Genomic DNA, 22,977 nt, shown 5'->3' with positions numbered 1-22,977 from the left:
AGACGGATATGCTTTTAAGATTTACATAATTTTCCAATATAGACAATTAGTCAAAAGAAACAGAGGAACCTATAAGTTCTTCTGTTATACATCTGCCACTGTTGAGTAGAAAGGAATGAATACATAAGTTCCTCTGCCATTTTACAGAAAGAATAACTTCAGCAGCTACTTATTCCAATGATTGGATCTGACCCTGTTTTCCAAAGAGAGAAAGAAAACCCATTAAAAACACAGAATTATTGACATTGGCAACTAAAAAAAAACCCTTATGATAAATTGATGACTATTGATAATTTGCTTTCTTAGGACAAATGGATGAAGTATATGGTGAAAAATAAAAGTAGTATTTCCATTTAGAGCTTTTTAGTAAATTTCTGGTTTTAGTAGACTGATAATTTTACCAAAAAGTCTTCTATTTGCTTTGTTTTATGAAATTTTCCATTGCAGTGAACATGTTTTTATTTTTCAAATATAAAATATTACTTGAGTCAGACTTTTAAAAATAGGGTATGGATAGTTTAAACATACACACACACACACACACATATATACATATGTATATATTCCTTATTTTCCAGTTTGAGTGTTAGGTTACTTTCCCCCTCTCCCCTGAAGTGCAGATGTATTGGACACTTAACCGGACTTGCCCATGACCCATTTGGGCAGCTTCTTAAAAATATGCTGGTGTAATCAAACTGTTCTTTGATGGCTACCTGCTCATTTTTTAGTTTTCATTATTATTGGTAAGGGTATATGCTTTTAGGTAAAAGGAAATTTCTCATAATTCAAGTGTATGCACCTCTCTGTAGTTTTCAACTCCATAGACTTAATAAATGAATGCCAAATTTAGAAGTATCTATTTTTCCTTTTTTTTTAAAACATAACGATTAATTTAAGACTTCTTAAAAGGATGGTTGACTTGGGATTTGCAGATCTTTGAACGCTGATTTCGGCTCATTGGCAAGACCACGACCGTTGCTAACAGTAATCCTAGACGACTGCTGTGGCCTCTCACTTAGGATTGACTCTCAGGTCCGGTGTTGTTCTTGGCAAGTAGGACAACCTGCAGATACTTGTGATTTCTCCCTAACGAGCATCTGAACAACCTCTGGTCAAAGCAGAAGAGCAAGAGGGAAAGTTGTTTTTGTGAGCTCTGTGAGTAAAATGCGAGTTTGTTTAGGGGCCGCTGCCGAGCCCACCTCAATGCTCGCTTCATATTATGACTCTTTATAACTAAGGAGAATTATAGGGCGCAGGCGAAACTCCAAAGCTCTTTCTCAGCATATGACTATTCTCCTAGAACTACTGGTTTTTGCTTCTTCTTTCTCCTCCCATTAAAATGAGAAGGGGACAACTTTTGCATATATGAATCACCAAGGAAGGAGACTATTCCACAGTCTCTAGCTCCCTGTTTTCAGCATTGCACATCCAGCTTTGGCTTCCTATTGCGTCTCAGCATCGTCCACTGAAGGTCACGTAAGTTGTTGTTTGCTAATATGTACGTGCTGAAAATTGCCTTAACTACTGGTACCTCCTAATTGATCCATTCAGGTTGGAAGGCAAAATTAGATTTATTTTTGGATCATTTGAAGCTTTTATTACATATGAATATGCATTTATAAGCCACTTTCTATTTTAAGCCCTATCGAATTTCATTGGAAACTAAAAGGAATTAAGCAAATGATCTGAACATGTGGCAAACATTGGTGAACAGAAATGCTCAAGAAAGCTTCTAGAAAGATTTTGGCTTTCATATGCATAGCACTTCCACTTGAAAGATTTTGATGTTTCCCTGGTTTAGAGCTCATTCCGGGTTACTGGGATCTCTTAAAATTCATCAAAAGTAGAATATGAATTTGCCATGATTTGCTGGTAGTGTCTGTCATCAGGCTCTTGATCTTGTCCTGAATCACAGATCAGCCCCATCACTTAGCTGATCATGTCCCATTTCTGGGTTGTTGCTTATTTAGAAAGGAAAAGCAAAAGACAGACCTAAGAAGTATTGCACCAGAGCTGGTACAATATAATGACAAGTAATGCCCCCCTGACTACTGATATACTTCTATATCAAATGTATATTTGAACATCACAAAAGGGTTGTGATGAAGATCTTATTATTGCCGTTTTACAGAATAAAATGAGAATCAAAAAGTTACAGTTGTTTGTCTAACGTCATTCACTATAGCCAGGGTAAAAATCTGGGTCTTCTGATAACTAAAGCTTGAGCTTCTTTCACACAAGTATTATAATTACAGTTTAGTGGGAATAATGAATTGTCTCCATCACCAGCCATTTCTGTGCCATTTTGTGATAGCCCGTGCATTCCTCGATGATTGCTATAAATGAAATAATATATCAAAAGACATGCTCTATGCAAAAATAAGAACAGTCAAGTAAGTGAAAGGCTGAAATGAGAACTGATAATATGGCCTGCCAATGTGCTTAGACATGATTAGTTTTAAAATTGTATTATTATATAAAGCTACATGTACTCATTTAAAATTTAAAATACATAAATGTGTAAAGAAAAGGATAAAACCAGACCAAACCAAATCCACTGCCGTCGAGTTGATTCCAACTCATAGCAACCTTATAGCGACCCTATAGGGTGGAGTAGAACTGCCCCATTGAGTTTCCAAGGAGCACCTAGCAGATTAGAACTGCTGACCTTTTGGTTAGCAGCTGTAGCACTTAACCACTACACCGCCAGGGTTTCCAAAGAACATAATAATTACCTATAATTCTACTACCTGAGGATAACTATGCATATTTCCTACATATCTTTTATTCTTTGAGATTATATACACAAACCAAACCACACCAGTCCAGTCAAATTCAGCTCTTGGAGATTCCATGTGTGTCAGAGTGGAAGTGTGTTCTGTAGGGCTTTTGATGGCTGATTTTTCGGAAGTAGGTCTCCACGCCTTTACTCTGAGGTGCTTTTGGGTGGACTCAAACTGGTCAACCTTTCAGTTAGGAGCTGAGTACTTAGCCATTTGAGCCACCTAGGTACTCCACTGTATACACAAATGCATGATATGTGTGTGTGTATGAATTCTGTTTTGTGAAAAGATTATGTATATTCATATATGTATGTATACACACATGTATTGTGTGTAAATTGTTCTTGGGTGCCGTCAAGTTGATTCCAACTCATAGCAACCTCGTGTGACAGAATATAACTGCCCCATGGAGTTTTCTCAGCTGTAATCTTTACATATGCAGATAACCAGGTTTTTCTTCTTATAGGCCGTTGGGTGGATTCAAACCGCCAACCTTTTGGTGTGCAATTAACCATAGTGCCACCACTGTGTGGAAATAGTATACTCTGTTTTTTCATAGAATACATTATGAACTTCTTTGTGTATCAGATCGTTCATCATGTGTTATATGCTATTTAATTAATTGTTTATTATTGTCTGTACAACTTGTTTTAATATTCACTATGGAAACCCTGGTGGCATAGTGATTAATTGCTACAGGTGCTAAGCAAAAGGTCAACGGTTCAAATCTACCAGGCACTCCTTGGAAACTCTATGGGACAGCTCTACTCTGTCCTATAGGGTCATTCTGATTCAGAATCAACTCAACCGCAATGGGTTTGGGTTTTTGGTTGTTACTATAGGCAGCTCCCAATGAATTTGTACATGCATCTTTGAAGAACTATATGATCACATCTTTTTTTTTTAATATTTTGATTTTGGAGACAATTTACATAGCAAATTTGATTCTCATTTAACAATTTCTATACATATAATACATATACAAATACAAAAAACCAAAACCAAACCCAGTGCTGTCGAGTCGATTCTGACTCATAGCGACCCTATAGGCCAGAGTAGAACTGCCCCATAGAGTTTCCAAGGAGCTCCCGGTGGATTTGAACTGCCAACCCTTTGGTTAGCAGCTGTAGCACTTAACCACTACACCACCAGGGTTTCCTATACAAATACATATACATATAGTTCAGTGACACAGGTTACACTTTTCACAATATGTCAGCATTCTCATTATTTCCATTCTGGCTATTCTATTTCCATTAATCGAGCTTCCATGTCCTCCCCCCTACCCCTTACTTTCACATCTTTGGTCTAGGGTAAATGTTGACCATTAGGTCTCATTTGGAAACCCTGGTTGCATAGTGGTTAAGACCTACAGCTGCTAACCAAAAGATCGGCAGTTTGAATCCACCAAGCGCTCCTTGAAAACCCTATTGGGCAGCTTTACTCTATCCTATAGGGTTGCTATGAGTCAGAATCGGCTCGACGGCAGTGGGTTTTTTTTTTTTTTGTTTTTTAGGTCTCATTTAGATGATTGTTTAGAGGATTACAGTACTCGCTGGTGATGCTATTTATTTTATGAGCCACTTTTTATTTTGGCAGATAGGTGACCACCAGGAGTTCCAAGTTTAAAGGGTATCCCAGGACAATAGCCTTGGGGGTTCCTCTAGTCTCTACTGGTCCATTAAGTTTGCCTTTTTTTTAGGAATTTGAGTTCTTTCTACCGTCTTTCCCCATTCTATCCAAAACCGTCTATTGTATCCCTGGTCAGAACAGTCAGTAGTGGTATCCTGACACCAGCTAGTACTTCTGGTCTCCAGGTAGATGAGGCTGTGGGTCGTGTAGACTATCACTCCTATAAACTAGTTTCTTCTTTGAGCCTTTGGTTTCCTTGCTCCTCTTTTGCTCCAGATGCATGGAGAACGATAGCTGTATCTTCGATGGCCACTCACAAGCTTTTGAGATCCCAGACTCTACTCACCAAACTAGGATGTAGAACGTTATGAGCTATGTTATACTAATTGATCCAGACTGTGGTCCTAAGCCCGCAAACCCAATAACCTGTTCCCATGAGATGTTTGGTTATGCCTAGGAATTATCCATAAGTTAAGTCTCTTAATTTTTTCGTGTTTTCTGCAATGCAGATATTTTACATTTGATTTTTATATTTACTCTTAGAAAGTCCTTTTTTCAGCTTAATAGAAAATAACTTTTATTTCAGTCAGTATTTTTTTTAATTGTTTTTTCTCTATTGTGAATTTTGTGCTTATATTTTTATCCTCTTGCTCTATTAGGAAACTTAGTGTTTTGTCTTACAAATACTGCTTTAGTTTTTTTTTTATTCCTAAATTATAAAATATGAAAGTAATGAGTTTGCCTTTAAAATTCAATTCATACTTAATTAAATGTCCTTCACTACCATCTTTTTTCTTAGTGGTGTGGTGTGTATCTTTAGTTATATTGTATATCACTGTTGTATTGCAGTTAATGAGAGCATTGGTATGATCCGCTTCGTTACAACCCAATGTTAATCACAGCTGAGTAACAAGGGAAGGAGTTCCAAGGACCCTCCAGCCACACACAGTCCCTTGCATTCTTTGGAATACTCAAGCAAAAGCCCATTGGTGATGCATTACAATTGGTAACATTGACCAGGAATATACCTGTGTACTTTTGTAATCTTTCCTTCTAGTAATAATCCTTTCAGATCCTGGAACATGTTTATTTCTTGAGTTTTGTGTCATATATCACATTTTCCTTAGACAAATATTTCATAAACATGTATTTGGAAAACTGTGAGAGGAAGGAAACTTTACCACTTTTATTTAAACTATGATCTTCCCTCTATCCCCAACCTCTATCTGTTCAACAGAATTGTATTTTGTGTAGCTCTGTGGTATATCGGAGCCCTCATGGCACAGTGGTTGAGAGCTTGGCTGCCAGCGAAAAGGTTGGCAGTTTGAATCCACCAGCCACTCATTGGAAACCCTGTGGGGCATTTCTACTCTGTCCTACAGAGCCGATATGAGTCAGAATTGACTCAGTGGCAATGGGTTGTGGTATATCAAGAATCATCTCAAAAATTTTAGAAGGTAATGAATTAATATCAACATTTTTATAGCACAGACCTAAAGAGATTAAGTGATATATTCAAGTCACACAGTAAATTGTGTAGAAATGCAAAACCAACATTCATAGCCAATTTCATTACCTAATAAGAAGTATGCCTCATAATTGTATGCCTGTTTTTTAAGAGAAGCATCATAATGTAAGAAAACTACATTAAAATTATGTTTCTCAAAATGTGGTACAAAATCACCTGCCTCAGGCCACCTTGGATTATTTAAAATAGCGGTGAGAAAGGCTTTTGATTATTTAGTATTTCAGTTTTTAAATAAAGATATGAATTGTGTACCTCAAAAAGTAGAGAAGAGAAAACTACAGCTTGCTAGAATGCAGAATCTCCATCTTCACTGACGATTCCAGGGGGCAGAGGAGCAGTTAGCTGCATTTCAACAGTCCTTCAATCGACTTCCTTGGAAACAACTTTCAAAACCAGTGTCTGCAGTAGTTATTTATACGTTTAGACTTAAAACTGGGATAACCATAACAATACAAAATAAGCATTTAATGTGGTACTTCACTTTCCAGATAGATAAAGCCAAAAAGTTCCATTTTCAAAATTTTAAAGTTTTTAATTTAGAAAAACAAAATTGTATATATATTTTTTACTTCTGGTAATTACTTGAATATTACACACAGTGTTCTACTTAATTGGATACATTTATATAGTTAAGCTTTTATAAGGAGATTTTGTGTTCTCTGAACTATTCCATGTCTTTTTCACAGTAGCATAAATCTTTTTTGGGCACTGAAAGTCTGTAAAGCCCCATTACCACATTTATTAACTGCATCTATTCTGCTTCTTTTTTTTATTGTGCTTTAGATGAAGGTTTACAGAGCAAACAAGTTTCTCAAACAGTTAGTACACATTGTTTTGTGACACTGGTTGCCATCCCCACTACTTGGCAACACTCTCCCCTTCTTGACCTCGGGTTCCCTATGACCAGCTTTCCTGTCCCCTCCTGCCTTCTCATCCCTGCCACTGGGCTGCTGGGCCCATTTAGTCTTGTTTTGCTTTATCGGCCTGTCTAATCTTTGGCTGAAGGGTGAACCTCAGGAGTGACTTCATTACTGAGTTAAAAGGGTGGGTGTCTAGGGGCCATACTCTCAGGGTTTCACCACTGTCTGTCAGACCAGTAAGTCTGGTCTTTGTGTGTGTGTGTGTGAATTAGAATTTTGTTGTACATTTTTCTCTAGCTGTGTCCAGAACCCTCTACTGTGATCCCTGTCAGTGCAGTCAGTGGTGGTAGCCAGGCACCATGTAGTTGTACTGGACTCAGTCTGTTGGAGGCCGTGGTAGTTGCGGTCCATTAGTCCTTTGGTCTAATCTTTCCCTTGTGTCTTTGGTTCTCTTCTTTCTCCCTTGCTCAAGATAGCCTGAGACCATTGGAATATCTTAGATGGCCGCTCACAAGCTTGTAAGGCCCCAGATGATATAGTTGCATAAATCTTGATGATCAAATAGTATTTTTTTTTAATACTGAGTAAAGGGTGAAGATTTCTGCCAAAATAACAACTTTACTGTGACACTGTTGTTGAAGTCCCATTCTTCATGTGATTATTTACTCTAAAATAGCTTCCATGTAAGATTCCTACTGTTATCGCAAGCATCCTGCTTAATTATATTTTATCACCGCTAATAATTAAAAATGAAGCAATGCGTTAAAGTGGATTTCAGGTTAATTTTATTTATATTGGAGGAAAACACAAGTTTGAATGAATTTTCAAATTTACAATTATGCCAGTTATATGAAAGAATTAACATAGATTATTTTTAATTATATCTCTAAAAAGTTTTGTCTTAAAAACCAAATACAGTAAAACCTGTGAAAATCAGAATCTGTATAAGGCAGAAATCTGTCAGAGGAAGATAAGTCAAATATTTTCCACTAAAACAAGCAATGGAAAAGTGCTAAGACTGCACCCTCTCAAAAGTGGAAAACTTGGAAGACCCAAAAACACGAGGCAGTCCTGTCAAGTTCCGGCTCTCACAGGTTTCACTGTATGTATTTTAAATACCACTATTGAGCCATACAAATAAAGATATGAATATCACTTTACCAAGAAAATGTATGTAATTGAGGAGTAACTAATAATAGTTTTTTTTGTTGTTGTTGTTGTTTTTTTTTAGGACATATTGGATATCCTTAATCTGATAAGTAGTTGATCTTTTGGGTTTCGTTAACAGGCTTATGCAGGCAAAGACCTGGAGGAGCAGTTACGGTCTGTGTCCAGTGTAGATGAACTCATGACAGTACTCTACCCAGAATACTGGAAAATGTTCAAGTGCCAGCTGAGGAAAGGAGGCTGGCAGCATCATAAAGAGCAGCCCGGCACCAACATAAGGACAGAAGAGAACATGAAATTTGCTGCCGCACACTATAATGCAGAGATCTTGAGAAGTAAGTGCAGGCAAGAAAATATATAATAATCCTTGTATATTAAACCAGTGAAAGTTGCCAGCCTAGTCCTTGAATTTCAGTGTTTGTACCAAGAATATACCTTTAGGGCCGTATAAACAGGAAATAAAGAACTGATTTAAAATACAGTCTTTTACAATTTCACTTTCGTGTTAAGATGAATTCTTGAACTATAAAGACGCAAAAGTGTGTGCATATCAGCACACTTGAAATGCTTTGTAAATTGAGGTAATACCCCACTTAAACTTTTCAAAAACATGTAGGTGTGTTTTGCACACTATATCGGTTTAATCATTTGAACATTTTGTATCTTACAAACTAATTGTATATACATTTTCTTTCCTATTTAAATTTAGAAATGCTTTATTTCTCTCAAAACGAACCAAAATCACCTTTTCAAATGCTACTTATCTTGCTGCTTCACAGAGAACTGGCTTGAGAGCTGGACTTTTGTAAAACTCCTGAGATGTCTCACAGAAAACTCCACACAAAAAATAGGATGTGTGCAAAATGGCACAGTATAAATTGGTGGACTAATTTAAAAAAAAAAAAAAATAACTTCCTTTGGTTGTTAAAGACTAATTGCCATCTAACCTATAACAGGTTTGAGAATACAAAGTATTTTGAGAAGGAAAACAAACAAAATGGCTTCACAGTTGAATAATCAATAGTTTATGTCCTTTTTTCCCCAAAATTTTATGTTAGGGAAAATATGGGAGAAATAAACTAGAACATTTAAGAAATACATCATTCATAATGCAGCATTTATATAGTCAGTAATGTTGTAAGTAAACCACTAACTCATTGGTAACAGAACTCAAAGAGACAACATAGAAGGAATAGGAGAGTTTGACCTTCCTGAAGAAAGTTAGTTCGGAATACAAGTCCCAGCTAATAGAAAATAGCCTTGGCTTTCAAGCAGTTTCCACTATGACATTACCCAAAGTTGCCAAATAGCCTGCCTGAAAATTATGTTTGAATTGAATCCAAAACTTTAGCTGTCTTCTCATTTAACATCTCAGTTAAAAAGAAAAATAAAATGATATTGCTTACTTTTGCTTTGAGACCACAAAAATAGTAGTACATACTATAGCAGATGAGCCTGACTCAATCTCTGCAGGTCTTGTAAATGTCCATGTATTAAATTTTCATTTTCTTAAGTAAGGAAGCCCAAACATAACTGCCGTGGGATATTGGTATAATTTTAAGAAAGCATAATCCTAATTTAGCTTGTCATGTGGCTGTAGAAATGAGTTTTGGTTAGCAAATACCCGTAGCTGCTTTGTTAAATATTATATCATATTCCCAGCCACAGGGAAATTTAGATTTCTGCCAACTGTTTATTTGAAGTTACATACTTGACTTAAATCTTGACTTCTCAAATCAAATGCGAATGACTGCTGACTGCTGTGGGCTTTGTTCCCCTTGGTGGCTTCTGTGTAACTCATGAACTTCCCTGTGACTTGACAGGTATTGATAATGAGTGGAGAAAGACTCAATGCATGCCTCGTGAGGTGTGTATAGATGTGGGGAAGGAGTTTGGAGCGGCCACAAACACCTTCTTTAAACCTCCATGTGTGTCCATCTACAGATGTGGGGGCTGCTGCAACAGTGAGGGGCTACAGTGCACAAACACCAGCACAAGCTACCTCAGCAAGACGGTAGGTGTTTCAGCTATGGCCCAAGAGCCTCCTCAGTCAGAGTCTTTAATTTGGAGAATAATTTGCTTAAACTCCTGGTCCCTTTAAGTAAATTAGCTCAATTTAGAGTTTCTTATATTTTCTTTGGGGAATGAAGTAAATTTTTCCAGATTTTGTATTTTCACTGATAAAATATTACACAGGAAGTAACTGATGATTTATAACTCTGTTCTTTTGGTGGTATCAAGGCCAAGTGAAGAAAATCATACATATACAATATAAAACCAAACCAAACCCGTTGCCATCGAGTTGATTCTGACTTATAACAACCCTATATGACAGAGTAAGAACTTCCCAATAGGGTTTTCAAGGAGTGGCTGGTGGATTTGAACTGCCAACCTTTGGTTAGCAGCTGAGCTCTTAACCCCTGTGCCACCAGGGGCCCCATTAAAAAAAAAAAAACATTGCCATCAAGTCAATTCTGACTCATAGCGACCCTATAGGACAGAGTTTCCAAGGAGCACCTGTGGATTTGAACTGCTGACTTTTGGTTAGTAGCCATAGCACTTAACCACTATGCTACCAGGGTTTTCAATATACTGTATATATGTTGATAGTTAAGGATAGACAGTATATTTGGAAGTAAACAACTGTAAAAATGAGTAAGTCTTCTGGCTATCCAGATATAGAACAAATTAAAAAGCCAAACCACCCCATTGCTGTTGAGTCTATTCCAACTCATAGTGACCTTGTAAGACAGAGTAGAAAATATGTAATTCCATGTGTGTGTATTCTATGAAGCAGTGAAATATTATTGACAGAAGCCTTCATTTACACTGAACAAATTTCACTGTGCTCTTTCAGAGAGCAAAGGAAATAATTCCAGCATCAAACCTTATCTATTTTGAATAACCTGTAAAGTCCGTCACATTAGATGTTAAGCTTCTACTAAGAAAGAAACTTCTCTTAAGGTTGGGTTCCGATCAGGGATTTTCAGAGCAGATACACAGACCCACATTGTAGGTGTTACGTGGAAGAGAGCCTGGCTCTCAGTGGAGATGTTTATGTGTAGACGATAACCGTGGGGAGTGTTGTTTGAAATGGTGTGTGCCACGGCCCTCTGCACAGAGGGTTTGGAGAAGTTCAGTGCTGTGGGCAGGACTGATGTAGACTTCTTCCTGAAAGACAAAACTGTGATTGCTCTCAAGGCTAGTCTCAGCTATTTTGAGAATTGAAGCAGCATAGGTAATATGGCTCCTTCGAGACCAGTCTTTTGACCTTTCGTATGAAAAAATGAAATTATTTTAAAATTTTGATGTTAGATTTGATTTGTACAGTATAGGCATGACATCAAATTAACATTTTTAATTTTAAAAAATCCTGTACTTAGAAAACATATCTAATAAAAGTTTCATTTCATATAAATTTTAGCCGGTATACATGGTTCCCACTCATAAAAACTACTCTTACCTTAATATAAGATTCATGGAGACGAAAGTTGAGATTACTACCTCAGTTCTGACCCAGCTGAAAACTTCTAACATTTTTACTGTAACGATCATTTAGTCTGTGAGTTAGGAGCTCTTCTCCTATTTTAATATCCAAGTCGCCTTTTTTTTAATTGTATTTTTTATATTGCTTACATACTTGATGAAGGAACAAGCCAACATTGCAAATACTCGCAAGATGAAACAAAGAATCCACTATAAATCTGAATTTCCTGTTCACCCTGCCTCTGCCTGAACGATAAAGACTGAAAGAAAATTATTAGGTGATGCTTTGAGGCCGTATATCATTCCTGTTATTATCATAGTTTGTATATCCATAAAGAGTTTATTTTCTAATTATTTCCTAAAAGTACAGAAAAATATTATAGTGTTCATTCTAGCAAGTGTTAGCAAAGAAAGTAGTATGCTCTTAAATTTATTCATACATTTATAAACCTTATTACAATATATGGGTGTGGATAATGCAATAACATTTCAGTGCTTGACAAATTAATGAATTTAAATAACTGAAGTGTTTGGCCATAGCAAAATGTCTTGATTAATTTTTGTTCCTGAATCTGTATTGGACAACAATTCACTATCTGTTTGCTAAGAAATTGTGATTTTATATTGAATACTATTTTGAATAAAGTAATACTAATTTCACAGGTTTTACTATTGTATTATTATATCTTTATCTTATCACACCCTAAGGTGAAATAGTTTTTTTTTTTTTAATTCTTAATGGGTGTTGGAACTAAACACTATTTTCTAGCCCACTGATAATCAGATAGCACTCATGCCAGTCATTCTCCAAAACATTCATCTTAAGAAGATATTATTATAAAAAAACTGCTGCTTTTAATTTCAAGCCAAACTCCATAAAAAGAATTTTGACATTTTGTGTCTCTTGAAAATGGCATATTTTTAAGGTTAGAGAAAATAAATATGGTTAAATTAGGAACTAAAATACACATTGGGGGAATACCTTTAGTAGTGTATTTTTTAAGTAATCCAGTTAGGCAACATGATATGCACCTTAAATTATTTTATCTATTATAATGGCGTTTGATTTAAATCAGATATCAATTCGGTTGATGATCAAAGGGTTAAGTATTCCAATTGTATTTTTTGAAGGTCAAAGGGCTGTATCTCTTTTAAGCATGAAATGACATGGGATAGATTCAAGAATAGATCTTAAAGAATTATTTCATCAAATAAGACAAAACATATCTGTTATAAGCTCATTATTCATAATTCCAAAAACACCTTATTGGATTTAGTTGTTAGATGAAATTTAACTTTCATTGTGCTCATGTTGTAAAACTGTAGCATAAATATTAACTATTATAGTGATGAGGTTTTTTTTTTTTTTGCTTGTTTCTTGAAATTTCTAACTTTTTATATAGTTAGTCTATTTTCTTGATGAAATTGAGTTGCAAATTGACAGTATCAAAAGCTTTTTTCATTACTAACACCTTCCATAAAATCATCTATTATGTCTTGTTAATATTGGGGGGAAGTCTAAAAATGAGCCTACTTTAAAAATGTCACAAGCTTTGTTGTTGAGATCTTTAGAAAGTAATGTCTTCTTTAAATATTGATGCTCACCTGTTTTCTATAATAGATCCTCAAACAGGTTCTTTGTCTCCCCAACACAAACCCATCCCCACAAAATAACATTGTAAAAAAAAACACCCTGGTCTTACCATTTTAACTGTCTTGTTGCTTGACTTCACCTCTGATCAGAACCATAGGGAGTATCTTTGACTTCTCTTTTCTTTCTTCACAAATCCAGCTTGTCACAAAATCAAATGTCAGTTTTATCTCCCAGCTATCTTGAATCTCCATTAGAACTGAACTTACAAAGTAGAAAATCTGTAAACTGTGGTTTCAAACCACCAGCCTTTCAATTAGCAGCTGAGCATTTTAACCGCTGTGTCACCAGGGCCCCCAATCATCTACTCGTCTTAAAATCACAATTTACCTATAGAACTTTTGAAGGTTATCTGTTTTTGTTGGTGCTGGAGTGGTGTATGTTTCAGTTTTGTTTTGACTATCATTAATAGGCTTGATACTTGAAATAATCACAACTCTGATAAATTCATATCTGTAAAGTAGTAATGTTTTAAATTTATACATCATTATACCAGCAGAGTAATTCACTTTTGTCATTTTTGTTTTTTAAAATATTTTCAGGCTTTTTGGAATTAAAACTTTGAAAATAATTGAAATCATGGTATTAACTCCTCAGGATCTTTCTCAAGTTACCTCGTATCTGATTCCACACATTCTTTTTAGGTTTGGTCGTGTACTCTTTTCGCTCTTCCTGGTGATGACACCTACATCTTTATCTCCAGCTCAAGTTTCTCTCTGGTCTCCAGACCACCTCCTCATCCTTTGACTTGGCTTTCCCTGAGACAGATAAAAGTCTATCCTTGTCACACTGGAGTTATGACTTACCACTCTCCCCCAGATAATAAACGAGTGAATTAAAACCATTCTTTCTCCAGTGTTCTCTGTCTTAGTAAATGGTGCCATCATTCATCCAGTTGCTCAAGTCATTTTTCCTCTACCTCAAGCCCAGTCAATACTTGCTGTTAAATCTACCGTCCAGGTATCTCTAGGATCCATCCAGTATCATCATCCTACTGCTCACTCTGGTGCAGACCCCTTTCTTCTTCCACCTGGACCATTACAACAGCCTAATAACTGGCCTCATACCTCCATTCATGCTTCCCTCCAATCTGTTTGTCATATTTTAGCCAGCGATTTTTGTTTTTCCCTGAAATGACAAATCAGGTGATGTTACTGCTAAACACTCTTCAATAACATTGCCTTGTTAGACTGAGCCAGTGTTCGGCTAGCCTTTTCTGATTGGGTTGTTCAGGCCAACATCAGCTCTGATTGGTTAGTGTAAATGTCCTAAGTTTTTAAATATTTTTGTTGGCAACTCTTCGTTAGGGCAAAATTCCTTAACATCTTTTACTGGTTCCTCTATGATCTGGCTGCTGCTAAGTCCTCGGCCTTCACTGTCTCTGCTTTTCTTCTCAAATACTTTTTTCCACCAGTACCCAGATTCTTTTAGTTCTTAAATTATGTCAGTGTCTCTCATCTTCAAGTCATTACAGTGCTGTTCCCTGTGTATGAAACACCTCGTTACTCCCTATCCCCATTTCACTGCTTATCTGTTTGTTACTCATCCTCAAGCCTAGACGTAAGTGTCACTTCCGTGACATCCTGCTCTATGCCCCTGTAGCACCCTTTGTTGCCCGTATTTTAGTATCAATACCTTATCTATCTATCAGATTGTTTTATTCCCTAACTCCCCTAAGAGCAGAGATTGTGTTTGGTTATTATCCTGGGACATAGCATAGCACTTTGCCCATTGTAAATGCTTGGAGCTAAATAGAATGAAAACTGAATAAAAGGGAAGAGGTTGGAAGTGGAGGTAGAGTTTTGTGATGCTTGATTTTGAAGCGTTTTCAAGTGCAGATGCCCAACATATATTTCTGGAATTCTAGAGAGGTGAGATTAGGATTTTAGATATAGATTTGGAGTAAGCAGCGTAGTGATAAATGTTTTTCAAAGCCCTGGTGTGGTTGTTAATAAGAGAGTTTATGTATCAGAAGAAAAAAAGCAGGAGCCAATACCCAGGAAAGCCAGCATGCAGTCCTCGATGGTCCCGTCCAGTTCTGCCTTTGGTTTTCTGATAGTATACCCTGTGCCACCCAGAGAATCCACTGGGTTGTTTTCGTTTGTAGTAAATGGGAGAATTCTAATTTAAACTCATAAACAGATGAATTCTGAGCACCTAATTTTTATTATGTTATTATTTACGGAGCCCGGGTGGTGCAGTGCGAAGAGCTTGGCTGCTAACCAAAAGGTCAACAGTTTGAATCACCAGCCGCTCCTCGGAAACCTTATGGGGCAGTTCTACTCTGTCCTATAGGGTCACTATGAGTCGGAATCGACTCGATGGAAACTTTTTTTAATTTTTTTTAGATTATGTGATACTTCAGACACTATGCTTTATAATGGGTATACAAGGACATTTAGAGCCAACCCTAAAGGCATATTATTAATTTATATAATGGCATATATATAATTTATCAGGGAAAATCAACATTTATAAGCAGTTAAAAGTAGTATAAGTGCTGTGAAAGAGAGGTACAAAGGTTCATGTAAATGTGTATCAGGGAGGCTTCCAAACTAAGGGAGAGAAAGGCCTGGAAGCCCTGAAGGCGGTGTTGACTCATTTATGCTGAACGGTTTTACTGATACTGTGCTGTTTTTAAAAGCTTGGACTGAAGTAACACCTTTTCATGAGTTTATTCAGTTTATCATTAGTGTAGTAAAAATGGGAGCGTGTGATAATTTCTTTCAAATGTAAGAGAAAGTTTCTCACTGTTGTTTTTCAGAAGACAAAAAAAGTTTTTGTTTTATCAAAGGAGTTCCAAACACATTTTGTTGTCAATGAAAAGTCACCGATTACAATTACATAAATTGTAGAAACAGTGTCTCCTAAGTAATGTTAAAACCAAGATTGTTATAGACGCTTCATAGAAGTGGATTTTATGAGGCCCAGTCAAGTCCAGGTTATAAGAATGTGTGAGTTGGAAAATAAAACCACGTGCACCAAGCCTTCCAGAGTCAGCTAATCGATAACAACTGCTTCAGAGTTCTGCGCAGCTAATATCTGAGTTGCTTTGAAAAGTTAAGTGGATTGAATGTCTTTTTGACCTGTTTCATAAACATACGCTTTAAGTATATTTTCTTATGAGAAGTTGTATATTTAAGAGATACAGCCAAATAGTAGAAAGTGAATTTTGCAGAAGGTGAATTATTTTGTGCTTAAACTAAGGGAGCAAACGAAGTAGAAGAAATTCATCTGCTTTTGAGTCTGACTGGTATTAGGATTAAAACATTATTTAAATGGTTCAGTATTTATGTCCTTAGAAGTCCTGAGGTTAGAGCTCAAAAGACAGGAACCTCTTTGCTGTGTTTATTAGCACAGGACTGAAAAATCCACCTCAGCTGAGATCTGTGTCTCCATTTATCTAATTCTGATACACATTAACAGTGTCATTTAAAATTCGGTATTGCCATTAAAAATATTTCTTTTTTATTATATAAAAATAATATAATTGTGTATATTTTGCAAGAACATTCCAGATTATATTTTAGTTAACATAAGCATTTCATAAAATGTTCTTTACAGCAAAATGTAGTTAAGCCTCAGTAAAATGTGCAACTATGTAATGAAACGTAGTGGCATTATTTTGCATTACAGACAGGTATTTCTCCTCTGTTAACTAAACAGAACACTGACAGTCTGAAATATGAATTTATTACATTCATATGTATTCAACAAGTGGAATGTGATTTGTACTGTATCATTAGCTACTTAATATTTGGCAAGCACAGTTGTTGGAAAACAAGTTTTATCCTGATGTAGAAAAATAACGCTATCCCAATACCAGTTATCAGAAGTAACTTTAAAAGTAACATCTGCCTGAAGAAAAAATTAACGCTTCTATGGAAAATACCACTGATGATGTCCACAAATTTTATTCAGTGTTTCTAAAACTTCTGAATTGAGTTTTAAAAATATATAAATGTAGCATTGTGTATACATTTTATATCTAACAATCAGGTAAAATAATGTGGTACCAGATGTAACGAGCCCTGATGGTGTAGTGGTTAAGAGCTAAGGCTGCTAATCAAAAGGCTGGCAGTTCGAATCCACCAGCCACTTCTTGGAAACTCTATGGGACAGTTCTACTTTGTTCTATAGGGTTGTTATAAGTCGTAAGCAACTCGATGGCAACAGGTTAGGCTGCCTGCTCTCTGGTGTTCCTTATGGACCTAATTTAAATTCCATAGGCTCTTTTGATAGGTGATCATGTGGTTGGAATACTTGGTTGAAATGTTAACAGTGAACCCTCAATTTTCACCGTTCCCCGTCTTTAGAAATTAGTTTTTTTTAACGTGTAGTTTTTCTGATTTTGCAATTATTAATCATGCTGTCCAGGGGCTATAGACTGCGTCTATACTTAATTAATGGGCTCAAAGACAGAATATTGAAATCCAGTATGGTAATGAGATAATGTGAGCTGAAAAGAACAGAATATAATTTTGGATATAAAGAATGTTTTAAAAGGAGGCATTTGTTTGTGTCGTATTTGTTTTCACATAGGCATTTTTTTTTTATTCCTTAAGAATTTAGTACTAAATTATAATCAAGAATCTTCTTAGTAAGGAGTTGTACGCCTTTTTCTTGAATAGCCTACAAGATAAGTGGAAATAGGAACTGTTGCTTTACAACTGTTGCTAAGCTGGTGTAAACAATCCATTGTTTCAAATGGTGGCTTTTTCTGAAACCTATTCTTGTTGGTGAGAACTGACTATTACATATTCTTATTAAAGAATGCCAGTAGATAACAACTGGAAACCTCTTAGTTGGAAGTGCTTGCCATTTCCTCTGGTTTATTGCACTTTTGCAGAATAGACAAGTTTTTTTGTCCTATTTTTTAAATTTCAGACTTACTTAAATGCACCTTGTTTATAAGTCCTTTTGGTCTGTACAATACCAGCAACTCTCTTAATAGGATCCTGATAGTATAGCACCCATCTCTATAATGAATATTATTATTACTATTTCTTAGGTCCTAGACTAGTTTTGGGTAGATTAGGTATAAGATAATACCATCTGTTATTCACTTTACAGCATAAGATCCATTCTAGGAAAACCACCATCATGTTCAAAATATCAAATTATAATTGTCATCCTCATTTAGTATCTACTAATTAAACATATACGTAGGATTACTAGCTAACGAAGAACATAATGGATAATGTTTGCACTCAAGGAACTCAAATCTAAACTAGAAAACACTAGTTAGCATAAAATAGTCCAAGATTAGCGGGGGGATTCATGTATTATCAAAATAGAAGAGAATCTAATTATTGCTTCAAACACTGATGTGTTTGGATAAACCTTAACTCTTTCGAGAGAAAAGTACAATTACTGCGGTGTTTTCGGATCATTATAAAATGGCAAGCACAGATTTTAAGAGAGTTAAACTGAAGGTCCTTGCTCACTGATATTGATTGTGGTAAACTATTGTTTTTTTGTTTTTTTGTTTTTAACATAGTACAAACTATATATCTGTTTTTTTCATTCACTCTCTTTGTTAGTTTTGTTGCTGGAGAGGGGCAAGAGTCATTATTAATGACTATCAACTTCAAATTCTAACATAGTGCTTGGTATCTTATGGATAATAAATTTAAAAAAATTATTGAAAACTAGATGAAGAAAGCCTTTAAACAGAGATTTTTTAAAAATTTGGAATTCCTTTAACAAAGGTTCAACTCAGTCTTAACTGATGTTAGTGATGATGATGAAGAAGGAGAAGAAGGAGAACATGAAGAAGATGATGATGGTTTTACACTTATTATTATGACGTATTTTTAAAAATTTCCTATGGCTTATGGAATCCATACAATACCATGAAATCACCACCGTTGTTATCTCTGTTTTATAGATAATGAGCAGAGGCTGAAAAAAAAAACAACAAAAAAGGGATGTTAAAATTTTTTTCATGTCACAGAGGTAGTAAATTGGAGATCCAGGGCACCAATTCCTGTCTGTTTCTTAAGACTAAGCTCTTGGTTATTCTCATGTCTAGTAGAGAAGGAAAGTTTTTGCCAGTTACTTGAAGCGCATATGTGTTTATTAGTCCCCGGGTGATGCTTGGCAGCTAACCAAAAGGTCGGTGGTTCAAGTCCACTGAGAAGCTCCTCAGAGGTAAGGCCTGGCAGCCTACTTCCAAAATATCAGCCATTGAACACCCTGTGGAGTGCAGTGATGCTCTGACACACATGGGGTCACCACGAGTCAGAATCGACTCCAGGACAGCTGGCTGGCTCTGGTTATATATTTATTTTTCTTTGCGGGGGAAGGGGAGAGGACAGGTGTGTTTATAATGGCTTTCTAATTTTTTTTTTTTTTTTGGTTCAAAAAGGTTTACATTTTCTAAATACTCTCTGATTAGGCAAAAAGGCCATGAACATGCTTAGTAACACAAACAGCCAATATAGTTTCACAAAATTCACAAATTGTTCTATAAATAAGAAATCAGAATTCACTGAAATCAGAATTCACTGCTTTGCAAAAAAAAAAAATATAATAGTAATTTTAGTCATTTTAAATGCAAATGTCAGTTAATATGCATGCATTAAACCAGTGCAGAAACAGATTGGAAAATGAAAAACCATCTTCAGTGTCGGACCGAAGCCAGCATGGGTACACGTATGTCTTAACACACACACATATGACACGTTCTCGGTAGACGGTTCCTGATTTTTATGAGGATAAATGCATTGGTCAAAGTCGGCTTCTTCTAGACTCTTAAAAAATTTTCCACATTGACGTAGTCAAGTAAAGAACTAAGGAGATTGCCTGAATAACTCAGGTCGAACGCTGAGGGGTGAGAGGGTGGGGGCAGGAGATGTTTTCAGAGACTTTAACTGAGTTCAGCTTGAGCATTGCATTCTTGGACACAAACAAGGGAAATGGGACGTTAGTAATTAAGGTTTTGTCTACCTTTATTGAATAGATAAACGATAAACCTCAACTAAATTTTCTGTTTCAACCTGTACTGTAGTTTTAATGCTCATATAATTCTCCAATTTACAAGGGAAAAAAAATTTTCTAAACAGTGGTTTGTTTTTAGTGCCTCTTTAAACAAAAAAAAAATTTTTTTTTTATCCTTTTAGTCAGTATATTCACGAACACAAATCTCTTCTACCCTTTGAAAGTAAGGAGCCCAGCTTATTTCTCTAGGAAGATACTTTCTTAATCTGCATTTAGCTGTTCTCCATTTCACTAGAACATTCCTCAAAGCCCCAGTGCCTGAAGACACACTTGATGCTTTTGGGCAGATACTGATTGGGGACATACCCGCTCAAGAATGGCTGATGTCTATTCATGACAACTGACTGACACTGCTCCCTGTGATCTTTTCCCCCTTCTGTAAACAGGCCAGGGTGGTTTCTGGAGTGTCAGGAATCACTGAGGGCAGGGATGATGCTGCCAAGAGTTAGGGGTGGGAAAAATCATTAATTCTTCTACAATAGAGTTATCTCAGATACTGCCTTATCCTTCACTATCAGGCTCTGTTCTGCCTTGTGTCAGTTGAGACATGCCAAATCCTTCACTGATTACAAACATTCTCTAATCAAAAATGATCCTGGTGGCCTCAGCCACCTGAGTTCTTTTCCCTCCAGTCACAAGGGGACTCTGCTTGTCCCTCCTTTCCCACTGCTGCTCTTATTTTATAGCCCTTGTGCTGCACAGGCCTCAGAACCACGTCTGGTACCAGTTTTCTCCTATCAATCCTTATTGTATTTGACTTCCCCAAGACATTTGACCCAGAGACCACACACACCTTTTTGAAGCTCTGCTTTCTTTGGCTTCCCTTGGCTATGCAATACTCCCTCCTGGTTTTCCATCTTCATGTCAGATTTCTTCCCAGTCATATTTACTAGTTCATTTGCCTCTTCTCACCTCTTAAAAGTTCCTGTCCCCTCTCAGGCCACCCTAGGTTTCTATTATTAGATGTTTTCTCTTCTCACTGAGCATGGTCTCACCAGGCAATCTAATCAGTGTCCAAGACTTCAATTAAATGTTGATGGCTTTTCAATGGCTCTTCTATCATCTAGACACATGTATGTAACTACTAATTAGACATGAGTTCTTGGGCTTTTGTGAGCTGACTTGTACACCTTCCTACCGTTTACATTATTATGGAGTTTAAATAAGCAATTTGTAAATTATTTATTCTGAAAACCACTTTATATTTCTCCTGTAGCACTCATTTTAATGTAGGGCCCATAGATGTAATAGGAAATAGAAGAAGTATAACACGTGTAGACACTGCAGAATAATAGACCTTAAAATAGTTGTATATAATGCAAAGAATTTCTGCCCATCACATCAAACTGCATAAACAATGTCTTTTTAGAGAAGAAACTGGGAAAATATCATAATATTGGCATATGTTGAGATCATATGTAGAATATATCTATGTAGAATAGATATTATCCTGGAGAACGCATTACTCTTAAGAATTTATGCAAAGAAAGGTAATAAAACAAATGTATAGTGTTTTTTTTTATAGTGTGTAAACTTCATATCGTATTCATATACATTAGCTTACATAATCTTTGCAACAATCCTGTGAAGTACTGTCAAATATTATCCTCAATTTACTGATCATTAAAGAAAATACAGCTTGGGGAAGTTGAATGACGTTTTCAAAGTTACACAACTTATAAGCAAGGGAGCTAATAAAAGTACCTGTCGCCCTATCTGGGTGTAATCCTGTGATCATTTCTTCTGAATCGCATTATTTTTATGCTAAGAAAGTAGCTGATTTTTTTAAATAAATCCATAATGAATACATTCCAAATGAAGAACTATGCATTTTAGAATTTAGACATTTCTCTCTTTCAGTGTTCAGAATCAGTTTTAATATTTGCCTTGTGGGTGTGGATGAAATTGGTAAACTAATTCTATTCCCTGAACGCTTTCAATGATCTTTAACCGTTGGCATGAAATCACAGCTAGGTACTGGGCCACAAGGCTGTGGAGTATGTAATCTTTTTATAGCATTGCCCAGGTTCCCATAAAGGTATCAAATACCATATGGTTCAATTAGAGTTAAATTATTAAAAACTAACCTTAGCAAGCAGGCAATAGCCCTGATTACACTTTTACCATTTTTATTAGTGGTAGCTTAGATTTTAAGAACCTCAGGAATTTAAATTCATTTAATTTTACATCACCAATTTACTTGTATATTGAGTTTAAAACATTGTTTTTGGAGAAGGCAGAGGACTTAAGTTCTCCATAAATAAAGCATTCAAAGTGAAGCTTTACTTAAACTAAATTTTATGACTATATCCAGAATCATGTAAAATGCCCTACCTTATGTTAAGTTCATTATTGTCATAATGCCTTTGTCAAGAGAGAAGGAACAAAGCTTTATCTATTTAATAACGATTGAGTTTATTTTTCTCTTAAACTTAATAAATTCAAAAGAGATATGAGATAACTGTAAAACAAATCTGACCTAGAAATGTAATTTGGACACTATGTGTTCAGTTTACGTAAAATAGGACTTAAACCTTTCTGGATTGTGTGGCCAATAGCTTTGCTCTTACGTAACAAAGATGTTTATATCTGTGCCACTTTTTAACCCTTGGAATGTTAGCTAACCATAGGTCAGATGCTTTTAAATTTTAAATGCTTATGTCAAATAATAGAACTCTGAAGCAACTTTTTTTTTTCTTAAACACTTAGGTCTATTACATCTGTGCTCTATAATCATGAGTTATCATAATTCTAATACGCTTTATAACTAGTGACTTGATATAAGCATATGAACTATTTATTAATCTGATAATTGCTGATTAGAAGCAAAAGAGTTTAAACGTTGTAGTCGTAAAAACAGTAGTGTCC

General features: G+C 35.9%; 1 protein-coding gene across 1 annotated transcript in view; it reads left to right on the top strand.

The window, feature by feature from the left end:
• The window catches only part of VEGFC (vascular endothelial growth factor C), a 119,796-nt gene that overhangs the window by 74,794 nt on the left and 22,025 nt on the right, over window positions 1-22,977 (top strand). Inside the window, exons 2-3 of the mRNA XM_049863648.1 lie at window positions 8,092-8,305; window positions 9,794-9,984. Coding sequence (XP_049719605.1) covers window positions 8,092-8,305; window positions 9,794-9,984 — 405 coding nt within the window. The remainder of the gene's footprint in view (window positions 1-8,091; window positions 8,306-9,793; window positions 9,985-22,977) is intronic.

This window comes from Elephas maximus, chromosome 21 (assembly GCF_024166365.1).
Source record: "Elephas maximus indicus isolate mEleMax1 chromosome 21, mEleMax1 primary haplotype, whole genome shotgun sequence".
Classification (NCBI taxonomy): Eukaryota; Metazoa; Chordata; class Mammalia; order Proboscidea; family Elephantidae; genus Elephas; species Elephas maximus.
The sequence above is the reverse complement of the archived record's forward strand: the minus strand, read 5'-3'. Positions and strand labels throughout refer to the sequence as shown.